Consider the following 24,278-nt stretch of genomic DNA (forward strand, 5'->3'; position numbering starts at 1 on the left):
CTCAACCGCTTTTGTTAGGGGTGGGGGGTCCCGCCGGGCGGGCCATCCGGAGCACGAACATCAACACTGTGTCCGGTTCAACAGCGCCATCTAGTGATGTACTGCCATTAATGCTTGGGAGACCTCAAATTTTAATAGCTTGCAAAATATATTTAACATAAGATTTTCATTTCTGAAAATACATTGTATATAAATTAAAATATAAATAAATTATATATAAATATAAAATTTACTTTTTAGTAGGTTAACTGAAACTAAAGCCATTTAAAATTGTTACCTGAAATAAACCTCAACTGAAATAAAATATATATTATATAAACTTTTCAAACGTAGGCAACATCTGTCATTTTAAATGTACTAAAATTAAACAAAGAAAAAACACAATTTAAAATATTAACAAACACTATCATAGTATCGCAGTAATACCAAAATAAAACTGATTTGTAGAAAGAAAAAAAAAAACCTTTAGATATGATTAAAAGAATTGAGAAAAACAAGGGGCTAATTTCTAAATTGCCTTATTTTTAAAGTGGGACAACAAACTTAGCAGTCAAAGGCAGACCCTTTCTAACACAAGATTACAGTTGAAGTTACCTTCAAGAGAGAGAGAGAGAGAGAGAGAGAGAGAGAGAGAGAGAGAGAGAAAATCCTCTTTTGTTTTTTTTTAATACGCCATCTCTATCTTTCTGTCGCTTGGCTCAGCTGTCCGTCCTCCTGTGCACTGAGCGCTCTTCTCTGCATCATCATGAGTAGACACGCCCCTTACTGCTGATTGGCTACAAGTTTGTTTTGGTATTTAGCCCGACTCAGTTTTCTAAAGCGTTTTTGGAAAAAACATACCCCACCTTTAAAGTTTAGAAGAGAAAAATGAAAAAAAAATTACCATCAAAAAGACAAACAACCATTTGTAATTTTTTTCTTTATTTTCAGTGTACTTAAAAAATACTGGATCTCGCCAGCACTCACTATCATTGGCTATAATGTGATCCTCCCAGAGAAAAGAAACAAGAGTACCGGTCAATACAAGACATTCATACAAAAAGTGTTTTAAACCCAGAATGCTACCCAGAATCCATACTGGAGAGAGACACAGTTAAACAGTCACAACAGATGGCTATGATTAAAACACCCACACACAAAGCAAAAAAAGGCAAGCACAGCTTCCACCAAAATATGCCTACTCTGAATATAAAGTTTTGCATACTTTTCTTTGTCCTAATACAACACAATTGTACAGGCACATCTTTTTTCAGACCTACAATACAGTTCCCGAGAGCACAGTAAAATAAAAAAGCAACAACTTGGGGGATTTTTTTCCATACTATCTGCCTGAAACATTCACACAAACCAATATGAAAAAAAAAGAGAGATAAACATTCTAAAATAAAGAAGAAAAAACTGGGCAGCAAAATTTTTGGTTTTGCATGAGTGATGCACTTCTTGGCTTTCATCGCTACTGTTGTTTCCTCTTCTCCTAATTTTTTTTTTTTACCCACTCTAAAGTATTACATGTATATAATTTCTTCGCTTTATATAAATATTTACAAACATCACTTAGTTGTGTCCCATAAGAATATTTTTATATAAAAAAGTAGATAACATGTTAATGCCAAGGAGGAGAAGCTTGCATTGACATTACAATAACTTAACCGTTAAAAAAAAGAAAAACAACAAAAGTTTGATACAGTAAGTGCGACAGCCCCTTCCAAAAGTCTCTAGCATGGAAAAATCAAGGCTTTGCACGTGATGTAGCACCAGATGGGTTCGCACCTCAGTGCGGTTGAGAAATTACCTTGGAGTAGAAATCTTCCAGGAGGTTGTGTGCAGTACAAACCAAAAAAATAATAAATTAGTGTCGGATAATTTAGGATGACGTTATATACAGCCAGAGTTAAACAAGGCGTATCGTGGATGGTGATGGAAGTGTAAAGGAAAGTAGATGGCAGTGTGTGAGTTCACAGCAGTCTTGCAGCACATTACAGGAGAGTGAAGGTGCTCTCACATTCGTCCGTTGAGAAGCTCGCCGGCTCCTAACAGAATTGGGAGGAAGGGCCAGTCTGATACAGGAGCGTAGCGTTGGGTAAACGTGGGGCTTGATGAAACCCTCCAACATGGATCTCCATTAATCTCCAGCACCTAAGTCCTGGACAAGGCTCAAGTGGTTCATGGCACAGTTGAAGGCGCTTTGCACAGCTCTACGGATGCCTGACGTTCTGCCTTCCAACATTTTGCTTCTGTCTAAGGTCTTGTCGATTCCGAACGATACCATCTTGGATTTAGGAAGCCATTGCCTGATGGAGATTGAAGAAGACAGTTATTTTAAAACGGCATCAGAAGCAGAATTTTTTAATGTAACACTCTGTCCCAGCTAGCTGAGTTTCATGAGTCGGGTCATTTTTCTGTCCACATTAAAACAGCTACCCAGCACAATACTACATAAACAAGCGACTGGATAAGTAAGGGGTTTAAAACATTTCAATTATGAGAACCCCTAAATATGATCATAAATATGTGACCCGTGCTGGCAAAATGAGTCGAAATGTGCATGGGCTAATTTTGAGCTACAGGCAAAAAAAGTGAAAAATTTGATTTTAGTCGATTTTGAGGTTTTCACAAAAATGAGTTAAGCCCTCGTCTAGCGATCCCAATGCTCCAAATAATAATTTTAGATGTTTGATTACCTTTATTTGTACGTTTTCAGTCATCCAAAAGCGTGCGATCCCAATAAATTTAATATACACAGAATTACAGTATTTAAGTATTCACGCAAACATAATCTGTAATGTCTTAACTTAAGTGAACGTTTGGGGAACTGTTGGGGAAAAACATCTGATGTGTAACATTATATTAGATCCGTGCATTACAGCAGGTCTTAACACAGGCCGCCTCATTAATATTAATCTAACAATAAAAAAAGAAAAGAGGGAATCACTCACTGCTCTTGATTGTACTGCTTTTGTAGTTTTAATAATCAATTTATTTGTAATGAACACACTAAGAGGATTTTTTAATTTTTAATTTATTTTTATTTTATTAAGGGTATTTATTATTATCGCCTATATTATTTTATTAACAAATTAATATTTGTTTTTCTTACTTGAATGAAAAGTGAACATAAAAATAACTCATTTTTGAAAATTTGCTCATTGTGACTCATTTTACCAGCACAGGTCACATATGATCATTCCTTTTACTAATGCAAAGGCAGTTACATAATTTCACACAAAGCATTTCACACATTAATTAAAAATAATTTAAAAAAAAATATATAATTATTTTCTTGATCAGGGTCTTCAAGTTTTATGGAGTTAAAATTAAGACTGTTTAAAGACTTTTTTAGGACCAAGTAAAGAATTTAAGGAATTAATTGAAGGGAACATCACAATGTTTTCTAAATGTAAATGAGTTGTATTAGCAACACTTCCAAGTTTGAAAATACAACTTCATACTGATTACCATTACTTGAAAAAAACAAAACAAACAAACAAAAAAAAACTTAAGGCTCTGCTCCGAATCATTAGAATATAAAAATGGCTTTTACTATAACTTCTGATCATACTGCAAAAATAGTGATGTTCTTTATCAGTATTTTAACCACATTTTACCAAAATTCTAAAGATTCTTAAATCAAAATACATTTACTTGAGATGCAAAATGACAAATTGATCAAAATGAAGTAAATTTGATTAAAAAGAACAAATATCTGCCAGTGGACTTAATTCAACTAACAATTAATTAAACAATTAATTAATTCCCTTAATTCAAAGGGAACTCACTTCATTTTGTTCAGTTTTTCAGAAAACAAGATCTTAATTTTGCACCTTAAGTAAACATATCTTGATTTAAGGATGTTTAGATCTTTGTACAGAAAAACAAGTCAAAAACCACTAAGAAAGATATAAATTTTTAGCAATGCATGCAACATTTAATGCCATGACATGATATATATAATTATTTTTCAAATGTGTTATTACATATTACATTATTTAATTATATTGTCATTGTACTAAAACGAATTAAAATATTAAAATCTGATGATAAAGTTAAAAAAATCATCAGATTTTATGATTATAATTCAATATTTATACAAAAATCTAATTTTACAAATCAATATCTAATCAGTAAAGTTATTTAATATAAAAAAGTACTTTCATTGGCTACAAAAACATTGTGCGATATACAGTTTCCATTAAAATAGTAATGATATTTAAAAAAAAAAAAGAAGGAAAGAAAGAAGGAAGACAACACCTTTTGGTGTTCCTTGGGTGTCTGTCAACACCTTTTGGTGTCCCTTGGGTGTCTGTTTTAAGTTTTTCAAACAAATCACAATTTAAAAAAACAACAATGATCTCATTAACTATATTTTCAATTTCATGCTTTCCAAGACTAAAACAAAAATATTAAATTCAGTAAATGTGTTAAAATAATATTGAATTAAATGTACATAATTAACATCTTTACATGTTAAGTGTGAATACCCTAAAAATATTTTGCAACAATCACAGCCGCCCCAGGACCACAGTGTAACAACCGCTTAAGTCAGTCACATTAACACTAAATAATATTTGAAAGTTTCTCTAAATACAAGACTTCTCACCAGTTGCGTTTGCTGTCGAAGAAGCGGACGAGGAAGAGTTTCTCCTTGGACCTGAACTGCATCAGCTCTCCGACCCTGAGCACGTCCCGTGGAGGGGTGGGAATGTACTCGTCGTTGAGATGGCAACCCGCCCGAGACATCTGAGGATCTATGATCTACATGTGGGCAGAGAGGCCATCAACACAATAGTAATCTTCCAACACGCATCTCGAAAGGCCTGGTAACCTGGTAACTCAGAGTGTGCCTGTGACTGCTAACGTATAAACTGTTGGAAATGGAAATGGTTGCCACAAAACACAGGAACGCACACACACTTGTGTCACACACTCGCTCACGCACACACACAAAACAAATGTGCACATACACATCCTGGTTGTATCACCTGGCAATAATGTTATGGCTGACTGTTGGCCCCGGAGGAGGCTGATGCATGAAATAATGAAGAGGAAGAGAAGGAGAACCAGTCTCTGACGGCATGCACACATGCACACTCACCAAGGCAGGATAGGAAGGATATCCACTAAGTTTGGCCCAAACTAGTTTAAGGGGCTCCAGATTTAGTGGTGTAGTGTTAGCAGGCATCCAAATATTGCTGCTGTCAATCTCTATGAAAGTAGGAATAATGGAAAGTTATGAGGGGTTCACCGTAGAAAATGGTGCAGAACACCTCAAGAGCCACGCCAGTATTTAGCCAATCAGCAATCGGCAGCAGTGGGTCATTTCTTTAACGGAAGCATGCCGAGACATTAGCCAGACACTATTATGCCTCTAATGCCACTTCCAAAGACAAATTTATTTAGATTTATTTATTAAATCAAAATAGAATAATAAATGCGCTGAAAATGGTTTTGGTTTGGTCTGGAAAGGTCAAACATGTCATGTGACTAATGAGCCCACTCAGACTCTGACATGCTTGCGAGTCAGAATGCAGAAGTAAGCTTTCTACTTCTGGGAAAGCACGTGGCAGGCCAAAAGATTTCACTTAGCATATTGATGGTAAGCAATCTAGGAAATCGTTCGGAAAATACTGTTTGGGATGAATTTACCTTTAAAGGGTTAGTTCATCAAAAAATTTTAATTCCATCATCATTTACTCAACCTCACATAGTTCAAAAGCCACCATTTACTTTTATTAAACACAAAAGGCTACATTGATTCTTCCTGCTTTTGTCTATGCAAGAACAGGGAGTCAACATGATTTCTGAGGTTCCTCTGAATTTACACAACGGATTTAGGTAAAGAACATGCCCTATTCACTGAAAAATATTCCCCTCTGCCATAGTATTAAACATTGTGTTATTGGCAAAATCTAAAAATACAGATATTGCAAAAAATATCATTATTGTGTATTATTTTGGCCATGATAACCATGTTGTTTATCATCGGCCCTAGTTTTAAATCTATGAAAAGTCCACAGCACAATGATAACGATAAAGAGGAATGATATATCTCTGGAATCACTTTCAGAACTATTGTTTCTAGCTGATGAGTGATAAAAACGTTGACAGCCAATCAGAATCCACCTGACTTTAAAGAGCTCGACCATTTAAAGCGGCAGACAACTGCAGCGCGCACTTGGAATAAAAAGTTATTGTGCAATGGTTTGGATGCTAATCTGACTGTAATATTTATTGTGAGCTTGTATCACTATACAGTTTCACTGAATGGACAAGACAGACACAAATTAATATTTCATGTGACTTACTGAGGTAAAAAAAAAAAATTTTGAACAACACGAGGCTGAGTAAATTATGACAATTTTTATTTTCAAATGAACTGTCCCTTTAAGTGCCATGTTAAAGAGCAAACATATGCAGCAACTACTCAGAAGGGCAGGATAAGCCGTGATGACTATTAAAACATGAGTGTTTCACACATGCAGACACTACGGCAGTACGCAGCGATCTTTGTGTTAGTTAGACAAAGTCATGAAGAGCAGGTCAGTGGCAAAGCAAGCAAAAGGAAGGACAGCGAGCTTGCACAGAGCTGACGGGACACCAATGCAGCTGCCAGAACGGGTCTGACCCACTTCTCTGAACGGAAGAATGGGGCTGGTGTAAAATCCCACATACCCGCTCACGGCTGCAAAAAGCTGGACACTCACCTGCTGCCAGCTTGCTGGCTTTGGAAATGTTCCCTGGTTCCACGCAATTGACCAGTTCTTTTTTATCGTCCGTCGTGTTCCGTCTCGTCATCGCCAGCTTCCCTTTCCCACTCTTTGTGTGACTGACATCGCTGAAAGACATTCAAAAAAGGCACTTAATTCATCACGAGTAATAATGCCTAAAAAAATACTGTATATTAAATGTTTAGAAATTGTATTCTATGTATTCATTCCCACCTTGTGTTTTCCTGGACGCTCCCGCTTCCACTGGAAGAAATGCTGGACTCTGAAGCACAGCGGCGACGAGGCTCTGACAGCCGATTCACAGTTAGCCCTTTCTTTGGCTCAGAAAAGCCATTAGACATGCCTGTAAGTACAAAACAATGTCTATAATATGCACATGGAGGGACGGGTACTGTGTTTCTTGAAATGAAAAGAGAAAGCTGTTTACCAGTATTCAAGCGTTTAATCGGACACTCATCCTCGTCACCCTGACTGTCTCCGCTAGCACTGCGCGTCCTCTTCCTGCGCTGGAGCAGGGTTTCGAGGCGAGGGATGACCACCGACAAGAACGTCTTAGTGCCCAGCTGAGGGCAATCAATTGAGGATTCACTTGTGTTTGACGGCTTCTGCGGACTCGTGTTCTTTGACTTTCGGAATAGCACAGCTGTTCGCCGGCTGACCATATTCGCTGGTTCAGTAAGAGTGGAGGTAGCAACCATAACGTTATTTTCAGAGGGCATAAGGTCAGAGGAGAGACCATTTAGAAGTGAGGTAGAGAATGTCTCCCCGTCAAATTTGACCTTTTTCGGGCACTTTTCATGGCTGGGCTCAATGGGTTTCAGTGTCGGAGGTTCACAGGGACTGTCTGAGTTTTTCAGGAGTGGAACAGAATCTGAAGGCTCAAGTTTTGGAGGTAATGACTTGTCACCTGTAATGAAACATTAAATATTTAATACAAACCCATTTTGAAGAGTTTCACAGTTCTTAAAGGCAGGTTTGACCAGCTATTAATGAAGAGAATTAAAATTGAATAGGTTTTTTTTCCATTTAAACTTTTTAATTTTTTTTATAATACATTACAACTATTTTTATAACATAAAATAATTTTTAAAAGTTCAAAGTTATTATGCTATGAATATAAATGCCATAATTTAAATCAAGGCAATTAAATCCTTGTTTTAAAAAATTATTGACAATATATACAAATTTTAATAAATATTTATACAATATTTAACTTATAAATATTACAAGTAACAACAACAACAATAATGATAATAATAATAATAATAAGTGGTCTCAGAAATTTTGGACGCCATAGCTTATATTGCTAAAATGATGAAAAGTGGTTTCACTAAATTTCAGCTACTGTGAGCTGAACTTTTGCTACTGCAAAAACCCCCATGTGATTCAACAGAACTGCACCTTCTTCCTCATTGGCTTGTGGTAGAATAAGAGGTGCTTTTTCCTCTTCCTTGGGATTATTCTGCTCCAATGAAGGGGGCTCCTTTTTGTGACCCATTTCCATTCGCACATCACTGATGGTTTTTTTTAGCAGTTTGAGCCGTTTGCTCCGGGAAGGGCATGACTTCATGGCAGTGGTTAAATCCAGCATCTCCAACAGCTTATTCAATTGTTCCTCCTTAGATATGTGCTCACGATTGGCTGGGTTTAACAGTCGGTCAACTGGAACAAACAGAATAAAATTCATAATGATTCACCAACAAACCAGAATCTGTGATTTTCAATTTTAGTTAGTCTAAAATCTAACAGAGAGGAGAAATGTGACACATAGGTCTTTACCATCATCCCAGATCAATGCTGGAGGTGGCTCTATCTTAGGAGGCTCAGCGAGGTGCAATCCACTGGCAAAGTCAAAGCCTATCCGTTCGGTGTCACGCCGAGTCTTCCTGAGGATCGCTCCACCGTAATCTCGTAGACGCACAGCAGCACGGTAGAAAAAGGTGTCCTTGGCGTTGTACTTCATGCAGTTGTTGATAATGAGGTTGAAGTCATCCTCAAACTCATCCAGGTTCTTATACCCATGGGCGTCAATGCGCTTTCTCATTGTGGAGAAGTCCATAGGGTGCTTGATGTGGTCTAAATAATCAGGAACCTGTACATAAGAGAGAAAATCAAGCATGGAACAAAATTAGGAGCTACATGTACACTAAAACAGTTTGGACACACCTATTCATTCAATATTTTCCCAAATTTTAGAATAACAGTAAAATCATCAAAACAATGGTAGCACAAAAAAATTAAATCATATCTTAAGGGTTTTTAAACACTGATGCCAAAGACAAATGATGACAATGTTGCGAGTGACGCCTACAATGTATAGCAACCCATATATATTGAAAAAAAAGAGTTTCAAAATCAAATAACTGGCTTTTATATTGCTGTTGCACTAAAGCTAAAATAAATTACTAAAACATATTAATTTAATACAAATACATTATAAATTGAAAATATATATACAGTGAATAAAATGTAACTCATATATAAAATTTCAAATTCAAAATTTTTGCATAATACTATAAAAGTTATTTTTAATAACAAAAAATACGTTTTAATAAAACATTCTATTAAAATAAATCCTCTTTCAAAGCAATTTTACAGAAAATACTACTAATGTTTTCATAGTACAAGCAAGAAGAGATGAAAAATAAATGAGATGGGGGAAAAAAGCACTATTTCATTTCTAAAAACTACAGCAAAATGAAACTGTAATGATGCCAAATCCTGTTCATGGCAATTCTTTACTTCTTTTTTTATAATTTTCTCCCCAATCTGAAAACCCCTGTTTTAAGCTTTTTTTTCACATCAAGAATCCTTATATTATCAAACAACAATTTAGAGTTTGATAAGGCCAGCATGAGCCCACAGGAATGAGAGACATACCTCTTTGACGCTGACAGGCTGGGCAAAGATTTTAGTCTGGTCTTTCTCTTGCAGCTGATCCAGTACTGCTCGCAGCAGGACAGGGAATGGAGTGAGCTGCATCTCCAAAACCGACTGCTGCAACTTCATCTGCAGAAACCAGACCAAAACATTGGAAGAGGGATTACATTAACTTGATCAAAAACACACTTTTCATGTAGCTGCATACATTAGGGATGACAAAAGTACCAGTACTTTGATACCAAGTTGATATTAAGTTATACATAAATAGTTTAAAATTAATAAAGTTATTTCTATCTCTTGCACCTGACATCACATCATATGACGATGACCACCATACCTCCTCTCTCTTTAGCTTCTCTCTTTTGCGGATGAGCTCCAGCAGCAAGCGAGCACGCTCCAAGTCATGCCGTAAACGATGCCAGTCCTTTAACTGCTCTGTCAGAGCTTGACGGTCGTCAACGCATGGCGCCTGTCATTAAAAAAAAAATTCCTCGCTCAAAATTCGTATGCATAAGAATTGGACTGTCAATCACTGCAGACCAAGAAAGTCTCACCTGTTCTGGTTCTTTTTGCGTCTGTATGGCAGTCTGCAGGCGCCTTATTAGTGGGACACCATTCCTCGACTGCCTCTTGAGCATCCAGTAACTGAGAACCCGTTCCACAAACATCTTCTTCTTTTGGACAGAAACTTGATTGAGAATTGTGTTGAAACTGTAAGGACACAGGAAATCACAGAGCGTCAAAAATAAATAAATGAATAAAAACATTCAAAACAACAAAGATTCAGAAAATCTTTGCAGAAAAATGTTTCACCTACCTTTTAGGTGTAATACTAGGCCCAGAAACAGTCGGAACCACTGCGACGGGCTCCGATTCAGGCTTTTTGTTCTTCTTCTTATGGCATCCTTTTGCTCTATCCCTGTGAGCAGCCTTCTGACATAAACCGTTCTTGGGTTTGGAGTCCTCGTATATAGTAAGGGGTCTCCTCACACAACCGTTAGGTGTATGAGAGCAACAGTACGCCGTTTTCTTCACAGAGAACGTAGTAGCTTCTGATTCAGTGACCTCTTTGATGGGCTCCATCTTCATGTAGAGACCGGCTTTCTGAGCGCAGCTCACGTGGAAAGCTGTGTAACAGTTGGCCTTGCTGCACTGAATGCAGGCACCCACTCCTTTCTTCTTGCACAGGTAACAGGTAAGTTTCCAGCGAGCTGGAGGAATGTTTGCCACACCATCGATGGGTTCGATGAAAACCGTATTGGTAAAACCGACTTCGGGAACCCAGATGGCGCAGACCACGTGCCCCCAGCGATCATCGTCCGTCCTTTTAAGCGCGCCACCTTTATTCGGACAGAATATGCACTCGGCGAGCTGGGAGGGAGAATTTAAGCAGTGACGGCAAAGCCAGCGGCCCTCCGGGATATGGGGAACGCCGTAACACTCCTGATGCACGGCGAGATTGCACATGTCACAGAACAAAATCGCATTACTGTTCTGGCACTCGCCATCCATGCAGATGCAGCACACGGCATCCTCGTCGATAAGTGGCTGGGGCTCTCCTTGGCCCTGGCTCTCGAAGAAAGACTCCTTCTCGAAGCGGTCCATGAGGAACTCGAAGACGTTCTGAGAGACCTGGCTGTAGCCGTCGCTCTTCCTCTTCTCGTTGATCAGCTCGAGCCATGCATAGTCTTCCTCGTCCATGTCGTATTCCACCTCCTCGTCGAGCTCGTCCAGTGTCTTCTCCACATAGGTGTAGTACGCCGACGGTCTCCGTGGCACCGCCGGGAGATTGTACTCAACCGTTCGGATCTTTGGCTCTGGTAGCCTGCCCTGAGCTGGCGAACCCTGCACAGTCGTCAACGCGGTGCTCTTCTTCTGCTGGTTGTTTTTAAGCCGCACCGAGCGCACGAGGACCTGCTGCGGCTTCTCCGTGTTCTCCTTGTTGCTGGTGCACTCGCTGATCTCCTGAGCTAAAGGGTCATCGCTGTCGATGACATCCAGTTTGTCATAAATGCTGAGCCGGTGCACGCAGCCGTCGATCTCCAGCTCAACCATACGCTGAGCCTCAGCGTACGTCAAGGTCTCGCGGTTACGTGAGGGTTTGATGGGAGAGGGAGGCCTCTGCGGGGTGGCGACACGATTATGTCGAACCTTCTTCCTCATTTTGAATGCCAGAGAGGAACTGAAGTAAAAGAAAAGCACACATCAACTGATTCAAAGCCACAATTTGTACCCCCACAGATCATATTTCATTTCTGGATCGAGATACAAACACAGATGCTATAAAAACAATACAGCAACACTGTAAACATCCATTTACACCAGGACCGTTGGCTACAAAGTTAACTATAGCAATACCTATAGCATTCACACCAACAAACAACAACATGCTGTTTATTTCACCTGCTTCTTGCATGACTGTTGCTTTAAATGCTGGAGCTTATTAAAGTCTGACAAATTCTGATTGGCTGTCAACATTTGTATTGATCATCAGCTGGAAAAATAGTTTTGAAAATGTTGTTACTGTCAAAGTCTGTTCAAACCAAGGACGACAACTAAGTTTTAATAATACTTTTAATTCTTTGAGAATAGTGAAGTCCACACCACAACTATGACATTAACGACGCAGAGGAACCTTAACTTTCAGAACTTCCAAAACGAACTAGCTTACGAACGATAAAACACTGACAGCCAACCAGAATCGGCCCGACTTTAAACAGCTCGAGCATTTAAACCGAAAGACTACAAAACTGCAGCGTGCTTATAATAAACAAAAGGCTACTAAGTTCGCGTGGTCGCTAATATAGCTATTGTTATCGTTCTAGACGTGAACGGGTCTTAAGCGAGCGATGCAATTCTGTCTTCTGCCACTTTAAATACTCAAACTCTTCAGAGTGGTTTGGATTCTCATTGGCGGTCAATGTTTTTATCGTCCACCAGCTGGGGGAAAAACGTTCTGAAATTGGTTTCAACGATATCGTTCCTTTGAGTTTTTATCGTTACATTTGTGTAGTGGATTTCTTAAAGAACAATTTTTAAACTTTATAGTTAACGTCCTTGGTGTGAACAGGCATAACTGCAAGCACACAGCCATCTGGCATCCATAGCAACCTAAACCCAAGTTAGAAAATCGGCATGGAAACAGAAAAAAGCACTTGCGTTTGTATTTTTGTCTATATGTGCCGTTTCGCCATCTGACGTAGTTAATTATTTGATTACAACGTAAACAACACAACAGTAACGTGCTTGCCGATTTGAGTTGTTTAATTTTTTGAAACACATAACTGACTTTTAAGCTCCACAAACTGACACATTAACCCATTAACTAAGCAATTGGCGTTTAACCGATAACAGCCATGGTTTACATCCAGGCTTTTGTTTGTTTGAGGTGGGCAGGGCAGGACAAGGCCAAACACACTAGACACACTGGACTGGAAAGAAAACACACAAACTGAGCAGCAAGGGCACACACTGGATCCGGCGGCCTGCTGGTGGCTGTGCTAGTGAGCTAATGCTGTTTGGAAAGGTCCACCGACATTACTGAAAACATGGCGTCAAACAAAACAAAACACGCGCTGTAAAACGTGAATACAAACGCCCTTTAAAGCCGCGAATAAATAAATAAACCCCCAGAGACACTGCGGTCCGTTCTTACCTTCGCCGTCGACGTTAAAAGAAGCTTTAAAGGCAGTACGGCCGAGCTAAAAGCAGCAGCGTTGTGGCCTACTGAACAGCAGTAGGTTTAATCCGTGCACGAGCCGCGCTACCGTCCACCAGCCGCTTCTCCGTTGTATTCCAGGGGTAATATGAGGTATCCGTAACGGTCTGCCGGATCCAAAAATAAGCATTTAAAAGCCGGAGTTACACGCTCAAGATAACAGCAGCTCGACCATACTAATGCGCCTGTTCTCGGTCGTTACTGGGCTGGCCGTACGGGCACTATGCTAGCAGGCTAGTTCGACTCTCTTCCCCCACAACAATGCGGCTGCAGCTCTCCATCGCCTTACGCACTGCGTCATCGCGCACGGCGCCATACGCACAACGTCACTACGTTCCGCGGCAAAAATAAGGAAGTAGGCGCTAGGCAGGGCCTCGTAGCTTGTTTTTAGCTTATACAGTCTATGGTTTTTAGACAAGATGCATAATGGATACTGTATAGAACCAGGGAAGTGTTCTAGAGGAGCTGGAGACGCAGCGCCAGATGGGTCCCTGGAACCTGGGAATCTGGTAAAGGGAAGAGTTTCAAATTTATGGAGAATTATAATTTTTTTTTAAAAAAAATTTTATTTTGACGATAATAGTAGATAACATGACTGCACAACAGCAACGTACTGTAGGTGGCGCTATACATTTAGATTGTTATGCGCCAAAAAAACTAAAGAAGAAGATACTGTATTATTGTGTGATCCAAATTGTTCAGTTATTTATTTTATTTCGCCCTAGGCTGCACATATTAGAGTACCAAAAGAGCGCCACGCGGCAACAACATGCCGCGATTTTGAATAAAAACTTAAAATTTTTAACTTATAATTGTTGTTTTAAAAAGTGTTTTCCATGACTGTGAAAGTACTGGAAATTAATTATTTTTATGAATAAATCTGTATTTGAAACGTATATATTTTATTAATATTTATTTAAATGTATATTGATTAATGTATATATTTTCTATGTGTTTTTTTTTTTTCTTACGTTCAGCTCAAAAGCTACTATACGGCCAAAAGTATGTGGACATTCATCTAATAAATGTTTTTATTTCAATGAATGAATCGGTGAATGAATAATATATGAATCAATTATTCATTCGTGGTTCTGTTAAAATGTTTACCCAGCTGACAAAACTGTTTTGCTAACGTTCCCGTTAAGTTATGAAATCGTTGTTTCTGAGTGTTCTTTGTTTTTTAAATGTAAAAAAAAAAAATCTTGGTTACGTGAACTTTAGATACAACATTAAGGGAATGTTCTATTTAAAAAAAGTTTCCAAGCATTTTGGGAATGTTACTTTTGAACGTTCTCTGAACCATATGAAACTAATAAGTAGGAACATTTAAAAACGCTACACAAACATGCAACTAAACTGCTTCAGTTCCTATAAACAGTGTATAAATCATGGTTTTGTGCTAACATTATTAAAGACCAGATAATTGTGAGCGAATGTTCTATTAACGTTACTGGAAAAATGTTTGTTCATAACTTTGAGAGAACCTTGCCAGAACATTAAACAAAGTTCTGAGAACATCCCATGCTAGCTGAGTATACTGTAATTACAAACCATGAAAGTCACAGGACAAAAAATGTGGGAAACTTTGACCTGCAATTAGTTTTGCAACAAGTGTAAAGCGCTTGATTTATTGATCCATCAGCTGTCAACCCATTATCAAATTTATTATTATGACTTATATTATGGACTCATATGTTAACGTAAACCTGTGGTAAATTAGTTATCTTGAGTAAACTGCTCCAGTTACAATACAGGCATTATAACAGAAGTCAAGTCTTCATATCAGTCCGGCTCATATAGAATAATCTGAATGGATCTTTCCATAGAAGAGAGAATTGTTTTGTGGAAAACTGTAATTTTATTAATTTACCCCATTTTATTATTATGTTAGTATTTAACTCATTTGCATACTGTAAGGGTCATTACGTGCCAAATATATCTAATACCTTAGTAACAGTAGGTACAATTTAATAATCTCAGGTGATTCTACATCTGAATAATGCATTACATAATGACTCAAAGCCTTATTCAGCTCTTTGACAGTAATGCTATAACGCCAATGTCTCATCACATTTGCATACCCCGTTGAATGTGGGTAATGTTAACTTCTCATCAGAATGTATGGACTGTTCATGTAAGGGGTCAGACACACAATCTGTAGCTACTTCCTCATGTTCAAAATCAGATGTTGGGAATGGACTTAACCAAATTATGGAATTGCAAGAATATTAAGATTTTTTTATTTTATTTTACTAAATGTTCTAAGCTATCAGTTATGTTTCTACTAATCAATCCAATCTTAAATTTCTGTTCCACTATCTGTAGGGGGCAGCATCCTCACAGCGTATAACTGCACATGAAAACATAAGGATGTAATTAAAATGCAAGCAGACACCACAAACACTTTACATATGAAAGGAATTTATTGTGTCCAATATAAAAAAATAAATGCTTCACCAGTTCAAAAAAAATAAAAATTCCACACTGTCACAGTGGAAAGACTAAAACACATTTTTACTTCCACTTCACATGGAGAAAAAACTGATTCTAAATTTTACACTGCATCAGAAAATGGCATCACTAAACATCTCAATCGTATATTTGTATCAGTATTAGATAGCTTTAGCATGTCTATGATCCTTTAGGTTAAACTAAAGATAAGCCCAAGAACTCTTTACATTTAATAATTTCAATTGACTTTTTGCTGATGGTATAAAATGAATAAATAAATAAATAGCCACTGAATGTGGAATGTTTGTATTGCATGAATAAATAAGATACATGGAAGAAAATGTACATAAATACAATACAAATACTTGTATTAAATAAAAAAAATAAAAAAGTCCCCCCCCAAAAAAAAGAAATAAGGAAAGATAAGTGAGTCCATGAATATTGCATTGATTGTGCACATCACTCAAGTCTCTGCTAAGCAAAGTCTAAAAAGTGACATCAACAGAGATGAAGGTAGTGGAAGACATTCAGAAAATAACAGAAGGGAAAACCATCGAAATAGTGAATATGAATGGCAGAGCAGCAGAGAGATACTGTTAAATAGAGTAGTAAGTGTGTACTTCAAGTATTCGACCACTAGAGGGCGAGGGAGACCCACCACATAACTAGATACAGTCTTTGAAGGTTCCCATGAATCCAGGGGAGTTCCCCTAAAATCCATGAAAATCCACCTGGTGTCAGTCGTGACTTGAATCCCATAAAAGCAGCTTTTCAAAAAAGGCACCGAAAACTAAAAAGATAGTCTAAAAGGAAAATAATGTCCAAGCTCTATAAGAGCAACCAGTAAGATCAAAGGATCACTAGCATTGCTGCTCACGCAGTCCCTACGGGTAACAACTCACCCTTAGCAAGAAAAACAACCAAAAAAAAGACATTTATGCAACATAAACCGAAGTCCTGATAACCAACAGACTGGGAACAAGAGCAAAAAAGGTCTCAGAGTCCATTCACTCGCCATCCCCGCATCCGTCAAAGGCTTTCTTTGCCCGATTCTGTGCTGATGGAGTGAAGTGTGATGTTGCCGCTTTCTGCTTTTGGGCTTTCCTCCATGCACATCCACTGATGCTCAAAGATCTGCTCCAAAGTGGGCCGGTCTGAAGGTCTCAAGCAGAGGCACCATTTGATGAGCTGCTGACAGACTGATAAACAGAAAAGCAGCAAGGTTAAACTTCTCATCCACAAAAAGGTTTAAAAAAGAAAGACTGGACTGTTTACATCAGTTTAATCCAATTTGAGGCCAAATCAAAGGTCATTATGGGTCAATTTTGGCCCCTGGTTTGGGTATCTCCGGTTTAGAACATACCTGGAGAGACTCTTCTCCTGAAAAAGAGCCGTCCTCTTAGAATCTCCTCATCATGCTCAAACGGGATGTCACCACACACCATGTCATACAGTAGGACGCCTAGGGACCAAACGGTTGCCGAGCGTCCGTGGTATCTGTGGTAACGTATCCACTCAGGAGGACTGTACACTCGCGTGCCTACAAAATAAAACATTTTGTTTTCAATTTAGTGAGAATTAACCTTTGAGACTTACAAAACATATTTGCGGGTCAAGAACATGAAGATTGCACTTTTTTTTTGTCCTGAAACCTACTCTGTGATTTTTATTTCTGGCACAAAAAAAAAACACTCGTTTCATAATCACCTTGTTCTGGCATAAAAAGCACCGATTTTGATTACACTGCAGCACTGTATAATGAGCCGCTTCAGTCAGCTGACTCTAGCAAGGGGGGCGCCAGCGGTCTGGCGTTCGCACAAACTCTCCTCCCTCCTTCAGCCTCACTGTGAGCCGGAGAACGGCTCGATCCAAAAATACAAGCAAGCTGAAACAGGAGGGCGATCTAAAAGGGAGACTTTCAGGTACAAACAGTCACAAGCTATGGCAACTCCACATGCTTCCAGCATGAGTCACTTCCCCCAACAAAAGCCCCTTCACTAGGGGTGGTGTGACAGGCCCCCAAAGGCCAGGAGTCGCTTGGATACCAAACAAAAACAGGGATCTGTGATGGGATCATGTGGTGCCGCAACTCAGGTTTCACAACAAACAGATGCTACGCAGTAACAGCTGATCCTTTCCACTAACTTATCTCTCAGATTCGATGATTTAAGTTACATTAAATGAGTTTAAAAATGCAAGAATGTTGTCAAAATAACAAATGTATATATTGTATATAAATGTATATAAATAAATCTCTCTGTTGTAAAAAGGTGAAAAAAAGTGTAACGTCATCATTCTGTTTCAAATGTTGTCTTTCACTTAATTAAAATGTTAAAAGAAAAAAAAAAGTTTGCTGGTCTAAGATAGTCTTAACAGGTCAAAGATGGTCTTCCATGGTTTCCCTAAAATAACTTGAAAGCAAGCCAGACCAGATAAAACCATCAAAGCTGTTTTTTTCAGCAGAGGTGAGTCACTCAATTCAGACACTTAATTCTTTTTAAATCTAATGCTAATTACTGATGGTAATTATTTTTTCAGGATTTGACAAGTACAAATATTTCAACTCGTTTTATTAGAAGCGGCAGGTGCGCCAATGCAAAGCAGGAGTCAAGGACGCACCATCAAAGTCTGTGTAGACGGTGTCCTTGAGGATGGCCCCGGAGCCGAAGTCAATGAGCTTCAGGTCTCCCGTGCGTAAATCAACCAGGAGGTTCTCATCTTTGATATCCCGGTGAACCACCCCGCAGCTGTAGCAGTGCCGAACCGCCTCCAAAACCTGCCTGAAGAAGCCCCGGGCGGCGTCCTCATCCAGCGCGCCTTTCTCGGTGATGTAGTCGAATAAATCCTTCACCATCTCCGGCCGCTCCATTATAATCAACCAGCCGTCGGCTCTCTCATACCAATCGAGGAGTTTAACGACCCCCTGAAACGTACTCCCCACTTTCTTCAACAAAACAATCTCGAGTGGAACCAGCGACCCGTTCTGGAATATAAAAACGCGTGGTTTAGAAACAACCAAGCGTTTAAGAAATTCATAAATAAAAGGCTTGTTTACTTACAATCGTACCCCATTCGGTCACTCTCTCCTTAGCAACGTGTTTTATCGCAACCTAGAAACAAAAAGAAAAACGCGCGTGTGAATGTGTGACTGTGGCGCCAAACGCAGCCATGTGCTGCCACCAAAACAAAGCCAGCGCTTACCGGCAACGCGTCTGAGATCCGAGTACCGGCGTACACTGTCCCAAACCCGCCGCTTCCCAGCACCGAACCCACATGATAAACCTTCTCAAACGGCTCCCTTTCGGTCTTGGCTGTAAAACGAAGGAGAAAAAGCAGTATAAGTCAGTATGTTGGTATAACAACGTGATTTAAACCGAATGTGTACAACACACGGTTGGCAACAAAATGGCTCCATACGCAGGTCAAGAAAAGGCGCGTCCCGATTAAGCGGCTAGTCGCGTATGGAAAATTAGGAGTAACGTTAGCTAAATAGCGGAGTAAGGGCACGCGATTAAATGCGACATGAAAAATTTATATCGTTATGAAATCGAAGAACGACGTCTAAGTTAACTTACCTGCTTGAAGTTGAATTTTCACCGGCAAGTGGTCGATGTTGGTTGTGTTGCAAATATGAGAAAAAGATCCAAACTTGGACAGTAACATTTTTTGTCGTCTTCTCAAAAAGATTCTCAGTCCTTAAGATGCTTAACTGTGCTTCGGACCGGAAAACACCGGCACTCCGTCCTTCACCGAGAACACAGAGTTCCCTTAAAAAATGTAGCTTTTTAGGAGAGGGACTCTGCACGAAAATCCCACGAGCGATCGCAAACGATTCCGATTCCTCGTCTACAAAGGTGTCAGACTCCGGTAATTATTCACAAATGTCCCCGCGCACCCATAGTGAGATAGAACATCACACGTTTGCGCTTTTGCGTCTGGTCGGTGCGCTCGGTTGATGTGTCTGTGTGTGAGAGAGCGAGGAGACCGTATTAACTCTTAATTCTCGTGTTTGGGCGCTGGACGCGTTGCACAGATCCCTCCGCGACGGATAGACGCACTACAGTCAAATCACACACACACACACTTCTCAAAATTCTTTCGCGGTTCAAGAAGAAGAAATACTGAGTGATAAAATCTAGAATTACACTGTAACGTTAAATGTATAAGCATTCATCAGCAGTGATAAGTAGTGCGTTGGTGAATAGTGCGAGACGCCGATGGATACCTTGTCTGAGAGCTTTGCGCTTAGGCTACATAAGACCAACCACGTTGCACAGTTGTATAATTGCACTGTGACTAATTGGAGAAATATTGCTGGGCTGTGCCTGTCTAATAATAATAATAATGCGTTTTACAACATATATTAATAATAATATTATAAATATTAATAAAGCACATTATTATTATAATTATTATTATTACTACTATTGTCTTTGTCTATCCTTGCTGGACTGCATCTGTCAAAAAATACATATATATAAACGTGTATTATGTGTATATATGCATGTGTGTTATTAGCAACACATTTGTATATGTAGGCTATGTGTGTTATTAACAACAAATATAAAAACAAATATAAAAACCTAATTAACAATAATGAATATTAATAAAGATCTATCTATCCATCCAACCTTGTGTGTGAATCCCGTATTATAATTGCACTGTGGAGTAATATGCCTGCCTGTCAGGAAAATAATAACATATTTAATATTATAGTAATAATGTATTATTAGCAGCAACAAATTATCTTTTAAAACACATTATTATTATTATTATTATTATTATTATTATTGACTAGTTAGAGTAATATTGCTGGGTTGCACAATAATCTGTCTGTCTGTCTGTCTGTCTGTCCTTGTGTGTGAAGCCCTAAGTATGTGTCTGTGTATAATAAATAAATAAAATATAGTCATACAGTTCAGCTGTACATTATAGATATAGCATCTGGTGGGGGCACTGAAAGCCACAAAGTAGACTCCGTTGTATACCTCATCTAGTTTCAGTTCTATGATTCATAATGAATGATCATATAGGCTAACTGCATGGTGAAACATCATAAAGTATTTAGTACTCTATGGATATAGAGTATAAGATTATATGACAGCCTACATAAAATAATCATGCAGATCCTTATCAAGCATATGACTGAAGTTTTACAGATTTATTTTCTGGGATTATCTCTTTGTCCAGATCAATCCTCATCATTTCGCTCATCTAAGAAGCTAATTTGGAAAGAGGCTGATGGAAGTACGCAGACAGGATGTCTCAAAGACAGGGAGACAAGGTAAACAGTGATCCCCTGCTGTGATAGAGGATGAACGTTGTTATGAAAATTCATATGATAAGACAGCCTCTGCAAACAGACTCCCTTCATTTCCAGCTGTGCACCCCAGACCCATTAGAAACTGATATTAAAGTCAAATCGATGCTTAGCCTTTACATAAAATGTCTCAAAAATAATAACTACATCCCAGACCAAGATGAATAAAACGTGCAATTACACATAAATTCCAACTGCACTTTATGTAAAGAGTCACAAATGGCTGCTAAGAATAAAACGTAATGAGCCATGACTGAACATCTTACATCTGACAGTGAATGTGCAACATTCACTCTATTGTTACTTGTCATTCTTCTCTTATTTTCCCACAAAAAAGAACATCCTCACTTTCATCTTATGCCAGATTCATTAAGTCATACTTGAGAAGGACATCAAGGCTTTGAGGAGCATTTATGAGACACACTGAAGCAATCAGGAGGGAAATCCCTCAAGCTTTTCAGCAGTTACCTGATGTAAGGCCAAAGCACATGTGTCCAAATGAACAAAAAGCTTCTACGGACCCCAAGTGTGTGATTTAGTTGGCGAGTTTACATTCACACTCGATTATTCCTAACATCCTAGCATTTCTGTTGAACCATAGTAAATTAAATTCAAATCTCCCAACTACACTGGACTATTGTTGGCGGCTGGTCTGTCTGTCATAATGACCTCTGTCTGACGTATTCCTGAAGAAAATGTGATAACCTGTAGCAAAAGTGGCTTTATGCAGCTTTACACGTCTAATCGGACTGATCACAAAGACCCCCACTGTTTTCGCTGACAAGAGGGGCTTATAGTGCACAGCTCTGAACCCTCTTCAGAGGTTATCTGGAGGGCAGGGTTAGACAATCACTTACCTTTTCATTGGACTGGAACATGGTCAAATCCAAAGCATATTCAAAGAGGGGAAATATAATCACCTATTACATGTATTAGTTGAAATATACCTATTCCAAACCACATGCTGTCCTTGACTTGTTCAAAACCTGAAAATAAATGTATATGCATTTTCATATAGATATTGCCATTATGTATTATTTTTTGGGGGGGGGGAAATTACATTTATGTGTTTGATGCTTGCAGCAATTTTGAAATATGTATTGTGTGTGATTTATTTAAAGAAATTAGGACTGTCAATCAATTAAAAGATGAAATTAATTTATTTGCCAATTAATTCACTTCCATTAATTATTGAAATTAAAATTAATGACATGTTGGCTCTTAAACTGTATTAATTTCTCAAATACGTTTGGCTATATAATTATGTGTCAATACATTAACTTATTCCATTAATTATTTAAATTAATCAAAATTAATATCATGTAGCCTCTCAAAAATGTATGAATTTCCCAAATATGTTTGACTATATAATTCTGAAATATATATTGTGTGACACGTTTTGTTATTTATTTGTTGAAACTAGAGCCGTAAAATGATTAAAACGTAGTTATAATTTATTAAATTAAACTGTTAATTAATGAACTTACTCAATAAATTATTGAAATTAATCATAATTTGTAAAAAATAACATTTATTACTTTCCCAAATACTTGAAAAATAATTTATATTATTTTGAAATGTATATTGTGCGACAAATTTTGCATTTATTTATAGAAACTAAAGCAGCAGTTTAATTTACATATAGCATTTAATCTAATTAATCACATAATGGCATAACGTGTACCAATATTTGTTAAAGGGGTCATATGATGTTGCTAAAAAGAACATTATTTTGTGTATTTGGTGTAATGAAATGTGTTTATGCGGTTTAAGGTTCAAAAAACACATTATTTTCCACATACTGTACATTATTGTTTCTCCTCTATGCCCCGCCTTTCTGAAACGCGTCAGAATAAAAGTGGATTTGAGACTTTAGTCTTTGCAACTTTACAGATCTTCTTTATGCACCAAGAGCTTGTAACACTCCAAAGAGAAAGGAAAAATTTAAATTGCATCATATGACCCCTTTAAGAAAAGCCCCCAAATGGAAATGATTGAAAGCCATTACATTATTGAGGCATGATTAATATCTCTCTGTGTGTACAGTATATATATATATATATATATATATATATATATAAAACTCACGTTTGAATGGTCAGTGGCAAATTCTTTAAATATAAAAACTTACTTACAGTGTGTGAGTCAGAAGCGCCAGAATGTCCTTGCAAAGTTGGAACTGCCCCACTTTATAGAAACAGACACCGGCATTGTAGGCTATACTCTCCCAGGAAACAGTCCTCGTCCTCCATAAAATGCGTTGCACACATCTGAATATTTGGGTTGAACTGTTCTGGAACAGTGTTGTTAATACAACTTAACCACTGATTTCTAGTTGTGTCCTCTTTTGGAAGGCCAAACAAAGTAGTTTCGCTTTCATAACGAAACACACAGCGTCTTCACGACATGGCGGCGGTGGCGGCAACAACAATACTACAGCGAGAATCAAAGTTACGCCTTCTTTCTTTGCGTGAACATTTGGGCGGCGTTATGCAAATCTTCCCACATAGTGACGTAGACATCTGGGGGCGTGTTAGAACGAGCTGTTTTAGGTAGGAGAATATAAAGAATAGAATATCTTTTAGAATATAATTCTTTATAAAGAATATCTCTTTGGATTTGAGACTTTAGTCTTTGCAAAAATGGAGAAATCAGATTCATGCACTTTAGCCAGGTGGGCTGGGAGCATTAAATTAGGGTTTTTAATCTCCATGGATTAGAGCATTCTAGGAAAATGGTCCAATCAGATGACATATGGGTGGGAAGCGTAGTAGGGTAACAAATAAACAGTATGCTCGAGTGCAGCATTACAGCGTATTACACCTAAAGCATAAATGAAATTAAACCCTATAGAGGGTCAGGCTGTACCTATACTTCCTGTTGGCACATCAGAGGTCAGCACAAGGTCAGCTTTCTGTGAACATACATTCTTGATTTCTACCAAATCCTGGCACTTTTTTAGTGGGAGTGCATCATTCATAAAAGATCACCACGGCCAGTTGGCAAACACAACACAAGCAAAATGCAAATGGTGTCACTTGGACCTTGAAACATGTCGAGCTGTGACTTTTCAGTGAATGTAATCCAAATATCTGTTTTAGAAAGGGTTGAGTATTATCAAGACTTCATGAGAAAACTTTAGTCAGTTTAGTTTGCATCATATTAAACTAATATTTGTTAT

The 24,278-nt window shown here is 38.2% G+C and overlaps 2 protein-coding genes across 5 annotated transcripts; both read right to left on the reverse strand.

The window, feature by feature from the left end:
- Nucleotides 1-1,333: 1,333 nt before the first annotated feature.
- Nucleotides 1,334-13,639, reverse strand: LOC107716738 (bromodomain-containing protein 1-like). 4 transcript variants are annotated; one of them, XR_001637248.1, is made up of 14 exons: nucleotides 13,264-13,639; nucleotides 10,426-11,790; nucleotides 10,163-10,319; nucleotides 9,946-10,077; nucleotides 9,606-9,734; nucleotides 8,505-8,817; nucleotides 8,127-8,387; nucleotides 7,153-7,632; nucleotides 6,939-7,068; nucleotides 6,702-6,832; nucleotides 5,093-5,202; nucleotides 4,598-4,752; nucleotides 4,249-4,300; nucleotides 2,260-2,291 (listed from the first exon to the last, which is right to left on the reverse strand). XR_001637248.1 is itself a non-coding variant. In XM_016523280.1 (13 exons), exons 2-13 carry the CDS (start codon nucleotides 11,769-11,771, stop codon nucleotides 2,123-2,125), a joined length of 3,513 nt encoding a protein of 1,170 aa, XP_016378766.1. In that variant the 5' UTR covers nucleotides 11,772-11,790; nucleotides 13,264-13,639; the 3' UTR covers nucleotides 1,334-2,122. The 4 variants fall into 4 exon arrangements, 3 of the variants coding, with proteins under 3 accessions (XP_016378766.1, XP_016378767.1, XP_016378768.1); XM_016523280.1 differs by lacking the exon at nucleotides 4,249-4,300 and having other exon boundaries at nucleotides 1,334-2,291; XM_016523281.1 differs by lacking the exon at nucleotides 5,093-5,202 and having other exon boundaries at nucleotides 2,154-2,291.
- A 2,142-nt stretch (nucleotides 13,640-15,781) lies between these two features.
- Nucleotides 15,782-19,824, reverse strand: pim3 (Pim-3 proto-oncogene, serine/threonine kinase). The gene is made up of 6 exons (XM_016523283.1): nucleotides 19,353-19,824; nucleotides 18,979-19,088; nucleotides 18,837-18,887; nucleotides 18,397-18,760; nucleotides 17,141-17,317; nucleotides 15,782-16,976 (listed from the first exon to the last, which is right to left on the reverse strand). Exons 1-6 carry the CDS (start codon nucleotides 19,438-19,440, stop codon nucleotides 16,807-16,809), a joined length of 960 nt encoding a protein of 319 aa, XP_016378769.1. The 5' UTR covers nucleotides 19,441-19,824; the 3' UTR covers nucleotides 15,782-16,806.
- Between the last annotated feature and the right edge of the window lie 4,454 nt (nucleotides 19,825-24,278).

This window comes from Sinocyclocheilus rhinocerous, unplaced genomic scaffold, assembly GCF_001515625.1.
Source record: "Sinocyclocheilus rhinocerous isolate Xijiao unplaced genomic scaffold, SAMN03320098_v1.1 scaffold1201, whole genome shotgun sequence".
Lineage (NCBI taxonomy): Eukaryota > Metazoa > Chordata > Actinopteri > Cypriniformes > Cyprinidae > Sinocyclocheilus > Sinocyclocheilus rhinocerous.